Raw genomic sequence first — 18,545 nt, forward strand, 5'->3', positions numbered from 1 at the left:
AATCTTAAAAGTAACAATTTGGTCATTCATATATTTGTAAAATAATTCTAAATAATGGTTCATAACTTAACTTCAACATAATAGAATGGTAAAAAAATCGTTATTTGCTGATGTGGACTGTTGAAATGTCGATCTTATTTTATTACTTTAGAAAATAAATTGAAATTTAATCTAAAATTAAAGCAAGTAAATTAAAATTTATAATGCAGAACTCAAAGAGGACATTAAATTTCTCTTTAGCACCTCTAATTAAAATCTATAATCCCAATACGTCAATATGACTCTCTTTCTTTACTAACTCTTATCTATATATGAGTACAATAGGAGGGGAAGATTTGAACCACGAACCTCTTGATTGCTAACATATATCAGTTGAGTTGTGCTCGTTTGGACATGAAAAAACATATATAATCGTTCTTAAAGGAGAAAAATTATTGAATGAAAAGCTGGCACCATGTGATTTCCTCTAAAAATTGCATATGAATTTGAAATTTTGCTTACCCTAATAATCAATAATCTTAATTACATGGAACGAAAAATTTGGTCTCTCCATCAATAAATTTGTTCTTCTTAATGGTCAATGGTTTATTTTCCAGCCTAAAAAAGAAAAAGAAAAAGAAAAAGCCTCTATTTCCATAGGAAAGCAACAAGTTTATAATTTTCCTTTTGAAAAAAATGGAGGAGAGAGAAAACAAGATCAATGTGAAAGTGAGAACATGAAAAAAAAGGAGATAGAGAGATGTTTAATTTTGAAGAGGGAACTAGGAATGGTCGATGACACACTAACAAAGAGGAGGTGAGGGAGAGAAGTTTAAACATAAAGTAGAAAGGTGGAAGGAATAAAAACGTAGCTTGTAAGTTTGGCAATCACTATATTTTTGCAATATAGTACAAGTATAACACAATACGTGGAAGCAATTACAATTTGATTAGGGTTTGATTAGGGTTTATATATATATATATATATATATATATACACACACACACATTATCATATTAAAAATGTTAAGGCTAAACATCGGGTTTTTTCTTAGTACAACAAATGTGTGTGTCGAAATTTGAATCTCTATGTTTAAGAAATGGATAAATATACTGATCTTCTAAACTATTGTGGATGGAAATTCTTAATTATAACTTTTAGATGAAATAAAAATATTTTTGTTGAGTAAAAAATTTGGATCAATTACAAATCATCACGACATTTTTTAAATTAATAACGAAATTATACATCATCAAATTTGGGACTAATTAAAAATTAATATGTGTCATAAATTGAAATTGAAGCATAAGTTAGAAAAATCTCCACGTGTTTTCATCGTCACGGTTAGATTGAAGATAATAATTTAGTCTAGTTTGATATTAATATTTGATCTTAAGTCCAATTGAGCTCTCAAAACAGGTTTAATTTGACCTAAAAAGCCAATTGATGCCCAATTAAAAATTGGTTGGGCCTAAGGGTCAAGTCCATAGACTAACCAAACCCAAGCCCGCAAAACCCAACTTAGAACTTTATAAATAGAGAAGTTCTCCTTCATTTAAAAGATTCATTAATTGTACACTTAGAAAACTTAGATAGAATTCTCCCTTCAGAAGACTATCTGACTCTGAGACTAAACCACACTTGAAGACTGAAATTCTTTAGAGATACAAATATTCTTTCAAAACTTTAATTTCAAGAACATTCACATACTATGCTTCCTCAAATCAAGCATATACATTTAACACCCAGAACAAGCTGCAAAGCCCTCGAGATAAAGTCACGTTCGAGAACAAGCTACAAAACTCTCGAGACAAATCAACATTAAAAACAAGTTGTAAGGTTTTTAAGACAAATCCAACATCGAAAACAAAGCTACAAACCCTCGGAGACAAATCCACGTTTGATTGGGAACAAGCTGCAAGGTCCTTAAGACAAATTAACATTGAGAACAAGCTGCAAAGCTCTCAAGATAAATTTACTTTTCAAGATAAAACATCAAATGATAAATTATTAGAGACCATACTTACAATTTAGAAATGAATATACATACAGAGATTATTTTTAACGAATTAAATTTCTCCAAAAATCTCGTACAACCATTATTTTTAAAGTTTATTTGAACAAGAGAAATTAGTATCGGTTAAATGGGAATTAAATTTATTGTTATTAACATGTTGGGTATTTTTGTATATCAAAAGAATTGATATTGTTGACATAAAAATTAATCCATGTTTTCATTATAGGTAAAAAAATATCAACGATAATGGGAAAATGTTAACAAATGTGAATATAATACTAATAATAAAGTTTTCTTTTCCTTAATTTAAATTTAAATGTTCATTTCTATGATAATTTTTTTTAGAAAGACACATATTTACTTTTTGGCCCTTGAAATGTTGGTTCATAAGCACTTTGGTTTTTTTTTAGGTTCTAAACTCGATAATTTAAATCCTGAGATTTACGTTTGGCAGCACTTTGGTCTCTGGTTAACAAAAGTTGACATCTTTTTTTTTTTTTTTTTTTTATAATAAAAAAAAAGACTAAATTATACAAAATATCCCTAAACTTTCTCATTTGTGTCAAAATATTCTTGACCCCTCAAAAGCTTCAAAAACATCCTTAAACTTTAAATAGACATTTAAAAATACCATTATCGTTACTTTTGGATGAAATCCTAGTGTTTGTTTCAAAAATATTCTTAAACTTTTAAAAAAGTTTCTAAAATATCCTTACTGACATTATATGAATACAAACCGTTGATACTCCTTTCAAATATCTTTGAACTTTTAAAAATTACATTAATACTCCTAGTCGTGCAAAAAAAAAAAAAAAAAAAATTAAGAATACTCCTACCGTTAGTATCGGGATAAATTTATTTGAAATTTTATTGGGCTCGAGAATAACCAAGTTTAAAGCAACTTGTATAGATATTTTTTCTCCCATATAGAATCTCATTTTTCTCTCATTTGTAAAATTCTTATACCAATTTTGTCATGACAAAATATAAAGTATAACTTTAAGTTAAAATATAAAACCCCACGAAACTCCAAAAATAAAAATCTCTCTAAAACTTACTAAAACTATAAAGAGCCAAATACACAAAAAAAAAAAAAAATGTAGCTGGAAATTGTGATGAGGTGTAGATTAACAGCACTTTTAAAAGGAAGTGGAAGGGCCGAGTGAGAAATGGAAGGGCCGAGTGAGAAAGAGACAGTCTAATAAATCTACATTGGTCTATCTCCTCACTCCTTTTAAATAAAGATTATTTAGCTGATTGCCAAAAACGGTTAGCAATTAAGATGTTTTTCTTAAAAAAAAAAAAAAGAAAAAGAAAAAATAACGGTGATGTAAGAAGTTTCCATTAAAAAAAAAAAAAAAAGCAATGCAACCATAATTCCCCCTTCTCATATACCAATTTTTTTTTTTTTAATATTTTTTTAAAAAAATATCGTATAACAGTTTTGATTAAAAACCACTTTTAATCCCTAAACTTTCGTAGAAATTAACAATTTAGTCAATGGACTTTGGATTGTAACGATTTAGTTCTTAAACTTCCAATTTTGTAATAATTTAATCTATGAACTTTATTATGTAACAATTTAGTTATTGCATTTTAAAATTTGTAACAATTTAGTTCCTTTTATAGAAATTGGTGTTAAGATTTAATGAGATTTATTGCATAAACAAACCGATAAACTAATTAGAGACTAGATATTTTTATAAAATACAAAGTCTACGTCATAAAATAATAAAAATTGACATCTAATTTTGATAAATTTGTTTATGTTAAAAACTGACCCATTTACTATCTATTATTTGATTGATTAATCTTTTATATTGCAATGGCTGAAGAGACTTAATATGGAAAGGATGTCTCTACGATGTTTTTCATGTTCTGCCTCAGACTTGGAATAGATCAAAATATCATCTATAATTACAATCACGAAATTATCAAGATAGTCCTTAAAAATTCTATTTATCAAGTCCATGAAGGTTGCTGGGCATTCGTTAATCCAAAGGGCATCACAACGAATTCATAATGCCTATATCTTGTTCGGAAAGCAGTCTTAGGTATATCCGACTCCTTGATTCGTAGTTGATAATATCCAGATCGTAAGTCTATTTTGGAGAATACTGAGGCTCCTTGTAATTGGTCAAATAGGTCATTAATGCGTGGGAGTGGATATTTATTCTTTATTGTCAACTTATTTAACTCCCGATAATCTATACATAAACGCATTGATCCATCCTTTTTCCTAACAAATAAAACAGGTGCTCCCCATGGAGACACACTAGGGCGTGACCAAATTATTATGAATTTAAAAGTACAAGAACTAAATTGTTACATACAAAATTTTATGGACTAAATTGTTACAGAATTAAAAGTACAGAGATTAAATTGTTACAGAACTAAAAGTACACGGACTAAATCGTTACAAATTAAAATTGAGAGACTAATTTGTACTTTCATTTAGGGATCATTAAGATTTTTTAACCAACAAATTTTTATTGAATATAATAGAGACGGCACAAAAGATAAATGCAATTCAACTGCACTTAAATATTTTCTTCCAAAAAAAGGTTGGCACAATCTTTCCCCAAACACCAAAGGCCTAGCTTTCTCGCAATTAGTAGCATTCTAATTGAGCAGAAAGAAGTTCTCTTTAGGTTAAACCAGACCCCTGATGCTACTTCAAATCATTATTTACTTAACGTTTGGGCACCAAATGTTCGAATCTTTTTCTTTTCTTCCTTTAATATTAGCAATTCATAAATTTATTTTAAATCAAATTACCCGAAATATCTTTAAATATTTGATAAATTTAAATTATAATCTTAGGCTTGAAAAAGTTTCATCTTTTTTTGAAAAAATCTTATCAAAAAAATTAATGATTTAAATTGACTAGAAGATGTATGTGATATTATCTACAATTGTAGAGAAAATTAAAATGGTACAAGTTCTATACTAGTTGAGTTATACTCATTTTGAATACTATAATCTATTTTATCTCAAAAGATGTAGCAACAATCATTTACCTACGTAGTCAATTATTATACGTTAGTTGTCGAATCAATTAAGTGATTAATTTTATAATTTGTAAATGAGGTCATTTATGTGCTTTCTAATTTTTAAACATTATCAATTGCATCATTTTGTTTCCATCATATTATTACGGGAAAAAACTCTCCAACTATATAATTAAAATTTATCCTAAGGTTTATGGGTTCTATAATTTAATAACCAATTTACGATAATATTTGGGTGCATCTTGAACTATACTCGTCTTTTTGCATCTAACTTTAACCTTCCGACAAAAAAAAATAAAGGAAAAAAACTCAAAAAGTAACTTAAAAAACAAAAGAATAAAGAAGAGTTTGCTACATGTAAATTTGTGAATGGATATATAGTCTTTGTATTACAGTTTGTTGTCCGCTATAGATAGGTCAACAACTAATTCCCAACGTTTTAATCCTCGAGATTACTGAAGGATAAATAAAAGAAAAAAAATACTTGAGTGCATCTTAGATTACAATACATATCTTTGGGTATTCTACCTAGATGTCCAACTATATTTTTATGTGGCAAATTCTTTATATATATATAATATTTTTGACATTACAATAAAATGGATATTTCATGACACATGGCAATAAAAAAAATTTAGAGAGGAGAGAGAAACAATCATAAAAGCTAAATTCATGCGTTTTTCGTACGAAAAATAGAGTTTTTCAGATTTTTCAAAATATATGAGTTTTTAATGTCATGAATTCATGATTGAAAAAACAGTAATTAAATGTAGGAAAATAAAAAAAAGGTGCAACTTTGGAAGAGAAAGACGAAAACTTTTGGATTTTTAGGGTCATTAAATTGAAAAAAATGGTTTTGATTGGAAAAAAAAAAAGAAGAGAAATTTAGATTTTAGACTTTTAAGGCTGTTTTTTAGTGTATCAATATATAACTGGAATTGATTGTCATTGAATGGACATTTGGGACAAGGAGTTGATTATTATAATCATAAGTTATTATAGTTGGGTTATAATAGTTTGTGTTTCGGATGTAGATTATTTTAGTTTAAGTTATAATAGCATGTGTTTGAGGTGTAAACTATTTTAGTTTGAGAAGAAAATAGTAAATACTACCGTAAAAACTATAACAAATAGTAAATACTGTAGTAAATGAGAGTTTTAAAATAATGTTGACTGTAGCTAATTGGGGTTTTGAGAGATAGTTATTATAGTCTTAGAATAGTCATTGCCCCAAACCTCTTCTAAAAGCAATGAAGTGTTAGGTTAATGAATTTTAGGTTAAAAAACATTTTTAGTTCCTAAACTTTCATGAAAGTAATAATGAACTAAATTTTGCTTTATAACGATTAGTCCTAAGCTTTCAAATTTACAACAATTTATTAGTCTATAAACTCTAGTCTAAAAAAAATTAGTATTTATACTTTAAATTTTATAACAATTTAGTTCCTAGAGTAAAAAAAATAATCAAAATTAGATGAAATTTTTATTATTTTATGACGTAGACTTTGCATTTTATAAAAACATTGAGTTTCTAATTAGGTTAATTGCTTTAGGTTTTTTTTCCCTCTATAGTTGTTAGGGGTAGGCTTCAAAAAGATGGGATGCACCTAGGTATTGTTCCAAAGAAATTCTCAACCAAAGAATGTTCTTAAGTTAAGAGATATTTTTTTCCACTTTAATTTTAAATTGTAATCTTGTCAAGTTGAATATCAAATTTGCTAAAGTGAGCAATAGTCCAACGATAATTTAGATGTACTCATTTTGATAGGTTTAAATCTCCCATACCTCTACTTGTTATACTTTAAAACTATAAAAATAAATATATATCCTTAAACTTTAATAAGATAAAACTAATTGTATGACTCAACTAATGATCAAAACATTTACCAATTACCTAACTTACCAAGTCAAAGGTTTAAAAATTTTCACCTTTTATAGATTCCTGGATTTTAAAAGATTCAAAATTTCAATGAACAATAACCAACATTAATTTATGTGTACTCAATGTAGGTTTAGATCTCCCATACCTCTACTTATTATATTTTAAAAATATAAAAATAAATATATAGCCTTAAAATTTACTAAGATAAAACTAATGTGCATGACTTAACTGATGATCAAAACATGTACCAATTACCTAACTTATCTCCTTACAAAAGTCAAAGGTTTAAAATTTTCCAACTTTTTATCGATTCGTGAATTTTAAAAGATTCAAAAGTTAGTAACTAAGTTTAAAATTTCAAAAGTTTAGAAACGAAATAGACATAAATCTCAATGTTACGTTGATGGGACTAAATTTGTAATTTAATCTAAAATCACTAATATGAATTTAACTTAATTGGCATAAAACGTGTACAATTCCTTCGATTTGGGTCGAATCATGAATCAAACCATATCAATTGGTTCAGTAATTACGGAAATCGAACCCCAAGGCCCAAGATCCAATAAAGGTCAAAATGAATGGTTTGATTTTTAGCCGGTTCGACTTCTGAATGGTTCAGTTTTTGGTTTTGGGCCCAATTGAGTTGGGCTAGGATAAACGACAAATTAAAGGAAAAAAATCACTAATGACAACTTAAGGAAAGAAAATGGATACGGAAAAGGAAATACCACTTGCCTTTGGGTTTCTTCAATCCAACGGCTAATTAAGCATGAATAAGGAAAAAACAAACTTAAAAACACTCTATAAATATCAACCCTTAATGGCATAAATAAGAAAAGAAAAGAATGAATTCTGTGTTAATTAATTTTCTCAAAGACTAAAATCTAGCTTTAGGGTTAGGGATGAATATAAAGACACCGAAAATCGATTCAATCGATCGAAACCGATCAAATTGAGGTTTGTCGGTTTCGCCTTTCATATAATTTTTTTTTTTTTTTTTTTTTTTTTTGAGAAACCAACCAACATAAATATTATTGTTTTAATTTTCTTTCCTAAAAAATAAGTATAAAAGTAAGCTCACTACTATCAACCAAAGCTCAAGCCTATTGCCTTAGTATTGATTTATTATTTTCTTTTTTAGGTTACATAAATTTCAAGCCCACTACATGATTGATTTAACTTTTTTTCGTAAAAAATGATTGATTTAAATTTAAAAAATTTGTAAATTATGTTAACATAACAATAACGCTTCATCAATTCATCTTTCATTTTTATTCACTTTGGCTTTGCTTGAAAAAAAAAAAAAAGAGACAAAACCGATCGACCAATGATCAAATTTCATGCACTTTTTTGGTCGATTTTCGATGCCAGTTTTCTCTTAAAATCGACATCAGCTGGCCAATGAACATCCCTAGTTGGGGTACTCGTCTAAGTTGTTCTCTCTCTAAGGCTGTAGAAGGCGGCTATCGGTGTTTGAACTCATATAACAATGGAAGTTGAAAAATCATATTTGGTTGGCAAAAACATGAAGCTGACCGTCGCAGAAGAAAAAATTATGGATATTCCTTATTATATTGACATCTACGACGCTGACTAGATTCTTCGGACAACACTAGTGTGTAAGATTCTAACACCCTAACTTATTATTCCATAAAATTTCAAAACCATGATTCGTGAGATTTAGAATTTCGTAGATAGTTTTTCCATCAACATTCATAATGTTGGTAGAAACACATTCATATGTTGTTTCAAGAGTCTCGGGGATCATCTTGAGAGTATAAAAAATGAGTTGTGGTTCTTTGATGATGCCATGATACTATTAGCCAAGCCAAGAGGCTCGCACAACTGCTCAAACTTTGAATTTAGGTATTCTTCATTTTGGATTCATATTCATACTTCACCTCCTGCGGGGCAATCGAAAAAGATGGCTATGGCTTTAGGAGATATGATTGGACAATTTCAAAAGGTGGATATACAGATGAATCAACTGATGAGTATTGTTAGGGATAGATGTTGGGAATGTCCTAGAACTCGCACTTCATAAATTTCGTGTTAAACTTTCTATTTATCAATAAAAATATTGAGTATTTTATTCGATAAAGTTGTTGATATTACATTTTATTATGAAAATCCAATAAACATATCCATGGCTATAGTATGAATACTTTAACTCTTTGCAGTGACATAAACAGAATCAAGTTAATAGTATATAGCCTAAATAATTTGATTGGGAAGTTCAGTGGCAAAAAGAAGGAGATTTTGTATCTCATCCTGATAACACTATAGGATGCGATCCATTTTGTATAGGTAATACAAATGAGGTGATCCACAGATCATTCATGTAGAGACCTGTGAGTGGGAACATCCTATGCAATGAGTTAGCGTAAAGACTGGACCACGAAATAGTCACTTTTTTTTATAACGATCATTTACTGTTAAAACTGACTATTTCATACTAAAGTAACCTAGGATAACTCGATCTTAATCCTAAGCTAGCTATGAACTCCTGTTTATTCGAAATTGTCCTTTGATCTGCATGGGTGAGAGTAGTCCAACAGCACTGCTCAATAAGCCTTTCATTTTGGATAGATAGCTAGAGAGATAGCCCTACAAGATGGAATTCACTCATACCCGTTTTAGGGTTAGCAGATATGTTGTTCTCTTAAGTGCTGAATCCTGGTCTTGAACAATCTGGGGTCCGCCCTCTCATGATAGAGAGAGACATGATTAATAAATGGTATTGTGAATCAGTTGTTCATTGGAGGGTCAATGGGAGCTTAAGAAACAAGATGTATTTACAGGGGTAAAACGGTAATTTTGACCTAGCTGTAAATACGAACAACCTATGAAGGATCGACTTACTAATTATGATTAACATGGACAGAAATACATCTATAGTGAGGAGAGTACAACTATCAAGCTATAGTGGTGTGTTTTGATGGTTAACGAAAAGTAATTAACTCGGTTTAAAGTGTTTAACCAATTGATTACAAATCGTTGGAGCTTATGATCTGTAGGTCCAGTAGGTCCCTCTACTAGTGTTGGGTTTTATGTTCTAAAACTCGCAGTTTGTAAAAGATAAATATATTCTATAATCAATAAACTTATTATTGATTCTATAAATTGCATAATAAAAGCCTAAATCCAATAAACTAAGATCCGTGGCTATTATATGAATACTTGAACTTTATGTAGAGACATAGAGATGGATCAAGTTCGAGTAAACAACCAAAACGGTCTATAGTACATGATTAAGGTTGGGTACCTTATTCTGGTAACACTATTAGATGCGGCCTACTCTGTAGTAGTTACAAAGAGTTGTAAAGATACTACAAACGAAGTGATCCAGATTCGTTCATGTATTGACATGAGGAGTGGGGGCGTCCTATGTAATGAGTTTGCATAAGATTAGACCAAGAAATAAGTCACTCTTACTTTATAACGTTGTTTACTATATAAAAATGACTATTTCACTTAGATACCTAGGTAACTCGATCTTAATCTTGTGTCAACTATGAACTCCTGTTTATTCAGGATTATTCTTAGATTTACATAGGTGAGGGTTGGCTCAACAGCACCGGCTCAATAAGCCTTCCATTTCAGGGGTAAAACCGGGTAGATAGTTGGGGACATAGGGTGCAAGACGGAATTCACGCCTACCCAATTTAGGGATAGGAGAAAGGTTGTTCTCTTAAGTATTGAATCTAGGTTTTGAACAAGGGCCCTACTCTCTCATGGGCTGAAAGGGATCTGGTTTAGTGACTGGATCACAAACCAATTGTTCATTAGAGGATCGGTAGGAACTTAAGGAACAAAACGTAATCTTGGGGGTAAAACATATATTTGACCCAGTCGTTATTACAAACAACCTGTGAAGGGTCAACTTACTAATTATGGTTAAATCGTGTGGACATAATGTATGGGGAGTGCAACTATGGACTTTAGTGGAGTGACCCATTAGTTAACAAATGAGGATTAATTCGATATAAAGAGTTTAGCCAATTAATCTCAGATCGTTGGAGCCCATGATCTGTAGGTCTGTGAGGTTCCCCTACTAGCTCATAAATGGATTAGCTTTAGAGTAGTGTGATAAGTTAATTTGAAATGTTCAAATTAGAATTAAACGGAATTGGAGAATTAATTAATATTTAAATGTGATTTAAATATTAAATTCATGCATAGGATTCATGAAGGTGAAATTTATGTAAAATTAATTTAATATTTGATATTAAATTAATTAGAATTAATTAAAATTTTTAATTAATTATTTATTATTAATTTTATTAGAAAATTAAATTTGTAAAATTAATAAAGTTTTCAATTTTCAAATTAAGATTGATTTTTCAATTTGATATTAAAAAAGTTTGGAAAACACAAATTTGAGAAAAGATGGTTTTCTCCACTACATCTAACCAAATAGCTCACTCTATTTCCCACTTGTTCTTGCTTCAATTCACCAAGCATGAGCTGCATCTCATGCAACCTTCTTCTTTGCATGAATGTCTTGCAATAAATAGAGAATATGGAAGCAGAAATCGGGCATGCAAACTTTTAGAACTTGTTGAAGTTTTGTTGAAATTTGTAAGGTTGAAGAAGGGGTTTTCAAGTTTCATCAATGGTGTTCTTCTCCAAATTTCCTTCGTTCAAACTTATTTTGAGTCTCACAACTCAATCTAAAGCTCCAAGAGAATAGTAGGGAAGATTTTGAGGTGGTTCACAAGAAGAATTGGAGAAGATTTGCAACTAAATTCGAGTTTTAAGAGGTTCTACAAAGGTATGATTTGAAACCCTCTTATTATTGTTTGAGCATGCTTTATTTACAGCCAAAATTAATGAATTAGAATGCTTATTGATCATTGTTGCTTCCGTTGCATGCTGTTATACTCTTTCAACTAGCTCATAAATTGGAATAATAAATTGAGCATTGATTGGATGAATTTTAAATTTAGGGTTATGAATTTGAAATGTTCAAATTCAATTTTAGGGTTTTCAATTAATTGTATACGATGCAATTAAAAACGTTTAATTTAGTCGAAATTAAAACGAGATTGGAGAATAAATTAATATTTAAATTATGATTTAAATATTGATTATATGAATTTGCATCATATTGACGTTTTATTAATTTAATATTAAAGATATTAAATTAAATAAATTAGTTTTATTTAAAGTAATTTTAAATGAAATATTATAAAACTAAATTTTAAATAAAATAGTTTTATTTAAAAAGAAAAATCAATTTCATTAAAATTGATTTGAGTTAGTGGATTTTTCCCAAAAATTGAAAAAATCTACTAACATCACTTGTGGTGTTTTATCACCAAATTCTACCACGAGTTCTTCAATGAATACCAAGTAGGAGTTGCCCTACATGCAGTCATGTTCTAATGCATGAAATGAGTCTATATAATGAAGTTTCATGCATGAAATTTAGAGAGATCTCTGAGATTTTTATCCAAGTTGCTGCAAAACTAAAATCCCTAACACTCTCTCTCAAGTTCATCTTCAATTCAGCTTGTTTAGAGTATTTCCACCACACATTTCTTATTGAGCATAGTGGAGAAGATCTTGGTGGTGGTCTATCTGAAGAATCCAGCTCAAACTTATGGAGATTCTGCTGAAATCGTGAAGAGAACTACAAAGGTATTGTCTTGTTCAAACCCTGTTATGAAAACCTCATGAGTAGCATGTTTAAAACTCAAATTAAGTGTAGTTTAAGTGCTTATTGATTTTGAATTCTTCCGTTGCATGTTACATTACTCCTTCAACGGACTCTTCAAATCCAAATCAAAATTGATGTTTTGGAACCGTTGAGGTGTGGGGTTAGGGTTAGGGTTGGTTCGAGCATGGATAGTTAGATAAAAATTTCATGATGATTTATGCTTAAATTGGTAAGTTTAGATTACAAGTTAGTCTACGAATTTTGAGATTTGTGTTTATTTGATTCTTTAATTTTAAGAGTGCCCAATGATACTTAGATCAATTCAACCTTTGACTTTGAGTTTGATAGTAAAAATAGATTTATGCTCATTTTGACATAGGTCTCCAAACTTTAAAGGTTAAACATACCACAAAAACCAAATCAGTAATACTATACTTAGATAATAAATTGAAACTACACACCACAAAAACCGAATCGGTTATTTAATCAAATTTAATTTTATGAAGGGATGATCAAAAGTCTAGCAAAAAATTGTATTCCTAAAGAGAAAATATGGCAAGGAGTTCCAAGACATCATGTGCCCTCGCTAGTCACACTATATATCCATGGAACCATTCACGACCTTGTTCCACTAATTATTCTCCAACAAGAGCTAGATGATGGCGTTGGAGATTACATCTTAAATCTTATTAATATCAACCATATATTTTAATGTACAATTTAAGATTTAAAATATCGCAGTTAAAAAATGTGAATGTTTCATATTTTATGAGATGGAAATATCAACGTTAATAAACGTTTCTAAACATTAAAAAATATTCAACTTAATAAATAAATATCTTTTCATTTTTAAACAAGTTATAAATGTTTATTGTTTTTATTACATTTTCATTAACGATATTCTTTCACTCCTTTTGTTGATGAATCTATGAAAAGGTGAAAATATTGTTAAAAATGTTGACATGTATCTTCTTTCTAAAGAGATTCTATTTGAAACTATTATATGTCCAAGAAAATTTAGGGAATGTTTGGAATACATCTTCAAATATTTAATTTAAAAAATAAGTCATTTTTTAAGGGTTTGGAGTATTTAACAACTTCTCAAAATAAATTTTCAAATGTATTTTAATCAGTTTTTATGAAAAATATTAAAATAAAAATGATTTTTTAAAAAATATTTTTCTCAAGTCAATTTAAACAAATACTTAATTTCATGTGTACAATAGTGATATTTAATCTCGTGGGTACAATAATGACATCCATAAAACTAATGGTCATTTATGATTCAAAGTTCAATCTTTCTACTGCAAATAATCTAGAGTTTAGGGTTGACAACGGGGTCAGGGATGGGGGAGGGGGACTCCCCATCCTTGTCCTCATGGGGACCTATCCCCATTTTATTTATATATAATATTTGTAATTAATATATATATATATATATTAAAAAAATAAAAAATTTAATCGTTCCCGTCCCCGACTGGAGACTCGGTGACCAGAGATTCTCCGTCTCAATCGAGGTGGAGACCTGACTCACAGGAATTTTTGACAACCTTATTAGATTCAAAATTGTTGCAAGGTGTACATGGATTTTTCTTTCATATAGCTCACAAGTACATGTTTGAATAAAATATTAATCAGCGGACACTATCAGCATAGCCGTCTTAGCTCAGTGGTAGAGCGCGTGGCTTTTAACCACGTGGTCGTGGGTTCGATCCCCACAGACGGCGTATTTATTGCTTATTTTCTAAACTTTCCAAAATTTTAAAATAATCAAATTAGTTAACCTATCTAAAAAAAATGTTAATTTTTTCTTCACTTTTAACTTACTTATATGATTTGAGTTAAGTATCAATTGTTCTAGATCATAGTAGTCAAGTTTATCATAAAAATGATTGAATCATAAGTCAATTAAATTATATGATTAAGTATATAGACTTTTTTTCGATAAATATAAATAAAACTTTGAACAGCTAGCCAATCATTTGACCATCTAAATTATTTCATACCAACCTTATAAATTTTGGGTCAAAATTGATATTTTATTTAGGATCAAATTTAATCTCCCCAAAATAATGCCACCCCAATTCTTTTCCACTACCAACATTACAAGAAGCAATATATTATATATAGTTTAAAACAAGAATGTTCTTGACCAATCACTGTGGGCCAATTAAAATATGTTTTACAAATATGCCCCTCTGAGATTCATTTGTTGCCAATAAATTATATTTCAATATCCGCATAAGTAGGATTTGCATGTGGAAGGTAGGCTCATTTATTTTATTTTATCTTATTTTTATTATTACATTATTACATTTATTCAAAAGAAAATTCGGTAGGAACATTTGAACCGCTTAGGTATGTTTTAATCAATTAAATTATATTCGGATTTATATAGAAAATATGCTAATTCTTTTTGACAATGTGAAGATTGAGATTGAACCTTAAACCTCAAAATTATTTGTATAAGTTAATGTCGTGTTAGCAAAGATATGCTAATTATATGTCAAGTTACAACTTCTTATTCTCTTTTATTACTATTATTAAATTATTATCATTAACCGAATAGTTACAAGACAATTTGACATAGCTCGTCTAATTTAGATATATACTCAAAAGGTGAGAGATTCTAATTCCTTCCATCTATATGTTATTGTAGAGAATTAAAAAAATCAATATATTGAATTTCTTCTTATAATATACAAAATTTTCATTTTTAATTCATTTACTCTATCATTTTCAATCTCTTTACCTTTTAAGTTATTCTATTTTTTTAAGTAAAAAAAAGAAAAAAAAATTGAACCTTCGGATAGTACTACACATTCAAATTTGCTTAGACAATCAATCTCTTAAACAATTATGGAAAAATAACAGCATTTACTAATGCGATTTATAAAGGTTAACAACTAGAATATATTTTGGATGTTCTTGATAAAATGAATAAACCTAAATTTAAGAACCAAACAAAATTTAAACCGATTGATCTATTTTATGTAATGCAAACTCATTTCTATGGAATGCAAATCATCAAAATTTGTGAACTAAATCCTTGTTATTTAATCCTTAGTATCCTCTACTCTCTATCTATTTTCTTTAATTGAAAACAAGTTATTAGAAATTAAATTATAGAAAATTCCATGAACTTTGTATTTTGTTTACACAAAAATATCTCTAATATTTTAAACGGGACGTTTGGGGTAAATATTATAATAAGATTATAATAATCACCTATTGTTACCGTAAATACTATTTCAAAATCCCAATTACTATCATATTTACTATTTGCTACAGATTTTACTATTTTACATTTATCATTTTTTTATTTTTTGCTACAGTGCTTACTATTTTCTTCTCAAACTAAAATAGTTCACACTTACGCATACTATTATAACCCAAACTAAAATAATCTACACCCAAACACAAACTATAAAAACCCAACTATAATAATCAAACTCAATTATAATAATCTAAGAGTATAATAATCAATTCCTTGCTCCAAATGCCTCCTTAAAAGTTGCATTAATACCATTGAACTAAAAAAGTTTTGAAAAAACAAAAAACATTTGTACATCTACTGTATGGATGGAATTTTTAGTGGTGTTTTAAAAATGACTTTCAACTTTTGAAAGTTGCATTAATACCCTTTAAACATGTATTAACAAAGAGTTAAAAATGCTCTTAATTTATCAACGCCTCATTACCTTACTCTGCCATATCTCTTTCCTTTGCTTTAATCAATGACCTAACATTTATCTATTTTTTTCTCCTTTTTTTTTTCAATTTATCTTCTTTAATATCTTATTACTCTCATCTTCTTTCACTCTTCAATCTCTGTAACTACCTCAAAGGTATTTTTCAGAACAACCAATTATGAAGAAAAAGAAAATAGGTGGATTACTAAGGACTAGTAACAATTTGTAGGTTCGAGAGATCGAGGAAGAGAAATCCCAAACAGGATGAATTTGTAGGTTCAATGTTGCTGACACTGATCGAAGAGCGTAGATGACAACGACAGCAGGATGAAGCTAATTTAGAGGCACATGAAGACAACCCATGTGGGGTAAGGGCCAGGGGGTCGTCTTTAAATTTCATGTAAACTTTTATTTTCAAATTAAAGAACTAATTGTAAATCTTCTTTAGTATCATGACATTTTTTTAATATGAGTGCAGAATAATTATATTTTCATTGTAGATTAAATATATAATTAAGTTTAATAATGAAGGAATTTGTAGACCTGGTCCTAAAGTATTAATATTGTTGTATATCCCTGATTAAAAAAATAATTAGTCAATCTATTTTTTAAAAAAAAGAAAAAAGAAAAAAATCATGGACCTCGTCCACGAGTCTCTCTTCAACTGGTCAATCAACTCAACCGACGTGATGCTGACGGGATTAAATGCTAATAGTGTACCTCGTACACGATTTTTCTTCCTACTAAAACTATCCTATTTTTGTCAATACTTTTCATTCCCACGTATTTTTAAAATTACTTTTCTATGTACCTCATTTTTGTCAATAATTGGAAAATCCACCATGTTTTTGAACTTGATCCCTAAATTTATAACTTTGAAGATTTTAATCATCTTTTTTGAAATTCAAATTGCTTTGTTTACTGTGGTCGGGTCCGAAGATTTACCTCAGTGATCAAAGATAATATTCTTAGACTCGAAGAAATTTTGAACCATTATCTACCAAAAGGCAAATATGATTTAATAATCCAATCAAGTGCGCCAAGATGTGTTGCAGTGTTTGGTATGTACCCCTTTGAATTCAAATTTTCATACCTCAAATTTGTTGGGTATAAAATTTAATCAAATATCCAATAGCTAATACTTTCTTTGTAATTGCCGCAAACTAATTATTTATTATCGTTCTCTTCAGAATATATATATGTTTAATTTATTCTTTCTCGTTAACTAGAATCAGGAATTTTCAGTTTTGAACCAAAATCCAGCTTTCCAGCCGCGTCCGTGCAATTTAAATATTCGCTAAACCTTCATATATAACTACTTAGTTCCCCTCTCTCTATTTATACATCGCGGATTCCGATTCCAATTCCCCCCAATTTGAACCGATAACAACATGATCGATGGGAAGCAGACCGCGTCACCCAACGGAGCTTTCCGGCGACTTTTCAGAGCTCGGTGCCGAAAAAATGCCAAAGCCAATAGTCTATTGGAAGCCATTGCCATAGCAAGCAGAGAAGGAACTGGTTTTGTTTCTCAGAGCGAAGAAGGCGGAGTCGTACGGATAAAAATGGTGGTGAAGAAGACAGATTTAGCTCAAGTTCTCGAAGCTATGGGCGGCGGCGGCGGAGGAGGAGGAGGAGGAGGAAGAGTTGCTCCGGTGTCGGTCTCCGTCGAACAGCGGTTGGCGCTTGTGAGGCGGAAGCAATTTCTCCGTGCGAAACTAGCCGCCGCGACTTGGAGTCCGGCGCTGCAGAGCATTCCAGAAGAGATCGATTCATTCTGAAGATGCGAAACTAATTTCGGGTTTTTTTTTTTTCTTAAAAAAATTTATTTAGTGTAAATTATTTTTCCCTTTCTCCTCATGATTTTTTTTAATCGATCCTTTTCTTATGCGGAATTGGATTTGATTTCCTCTCTTTTTTTATGTTAATTTTTTACTGTTTATTTCTTCGCGAAATAAATGTTTGAATGTATTGTGTGTAGCTAATTTGAGGAGCAAGGCACATGAAGGATCATCTTAATGTAATTAAAGCTTTCATCTTTTTTTTTTTATCTTTATTTTTATTTTTTAAATTTAGATTCAATCTTCGATCTTAAATATATATAGATGTACTCTTTAGAACAATAAATCTGAACAGTTGTTCATGCATCTCCTTCAATTACATAGAAGAAAAAAATATAAAAATATATTTATTTTAAAATAGTAAAGTTTGTCAGGTACATGGTCATCTATGATTTGACACTTAAGTATTAATAGATAATGACAGATTACTATAGACAATGATAAATTAATAGCATTGATT

The 18,545-nt window shown here is 29.6% G+C and overlaps 1 protein-coding gene and 1 non-coding gene across 2 annotated transcripts; both read left to right on the plus strand.

Moving 5' to 3' along the window:
- The first annotated feature begins 14,207 nt into the window (after nt 1-14,207).
- TRNAK-UUU (transfer RNA lysine (anticodon UUU)) lies at nt 14,208-14,279 on the plus strand. The gene has a single exon. It is a non-coding gene; the product is annotated as a tRNA-Lys (tRNA).
- A 2,887-nt stretch (nt 14,280-17,166) lies between these two features.
- LOC150036296 (uncharacterized) lies at nt 17,167-18,258 on the plus strand. Its single transcript, XM_090314209.1, has 2 exons — nt 17,167-17,305; nt 17,474-18,258. Exon 2 carries the CDS (start codon nt 17,636-17,638, stop codon nt 18,023-18,025), a length of 390 nt encoding a protein of 129 aa, XP_090170335.1. The 5' UTR covers nt 17,167-17,305; nt 17,474-17,635; the 3' UTR covers nt 18,026-18,258.
- The last annotated feature ends 287 nt before the right edge of the window (nt 18,259-18,545 follow it).

This window comes from Benincasa hispida, chromosome 5, assembly GCF_027475165.1.
Source record: "Benincasa hispida cultivar pf3 chromosome 5, pf3_genome.v1.1, whole genome shotgun sequence".
In the NCBI taxonomy this organism is placed as follows: domain Eukaryota; kingdom Viridiplantae; phylum Streptophyta; class Magnoliopsida; order Cucurbitales; family Cucurbitaceae; genus Benincasa; species Benincasa hispida.

Excerpts from the sequence above, each read along its gene's own strand:
- LOC150036296 (XM_090314209.1), top strand. The coding sequence starts at position 17,636 with ATGATCGATGGGAAGCAGACCGCGTCACCCAACGGAGCTTTCCGGCGA.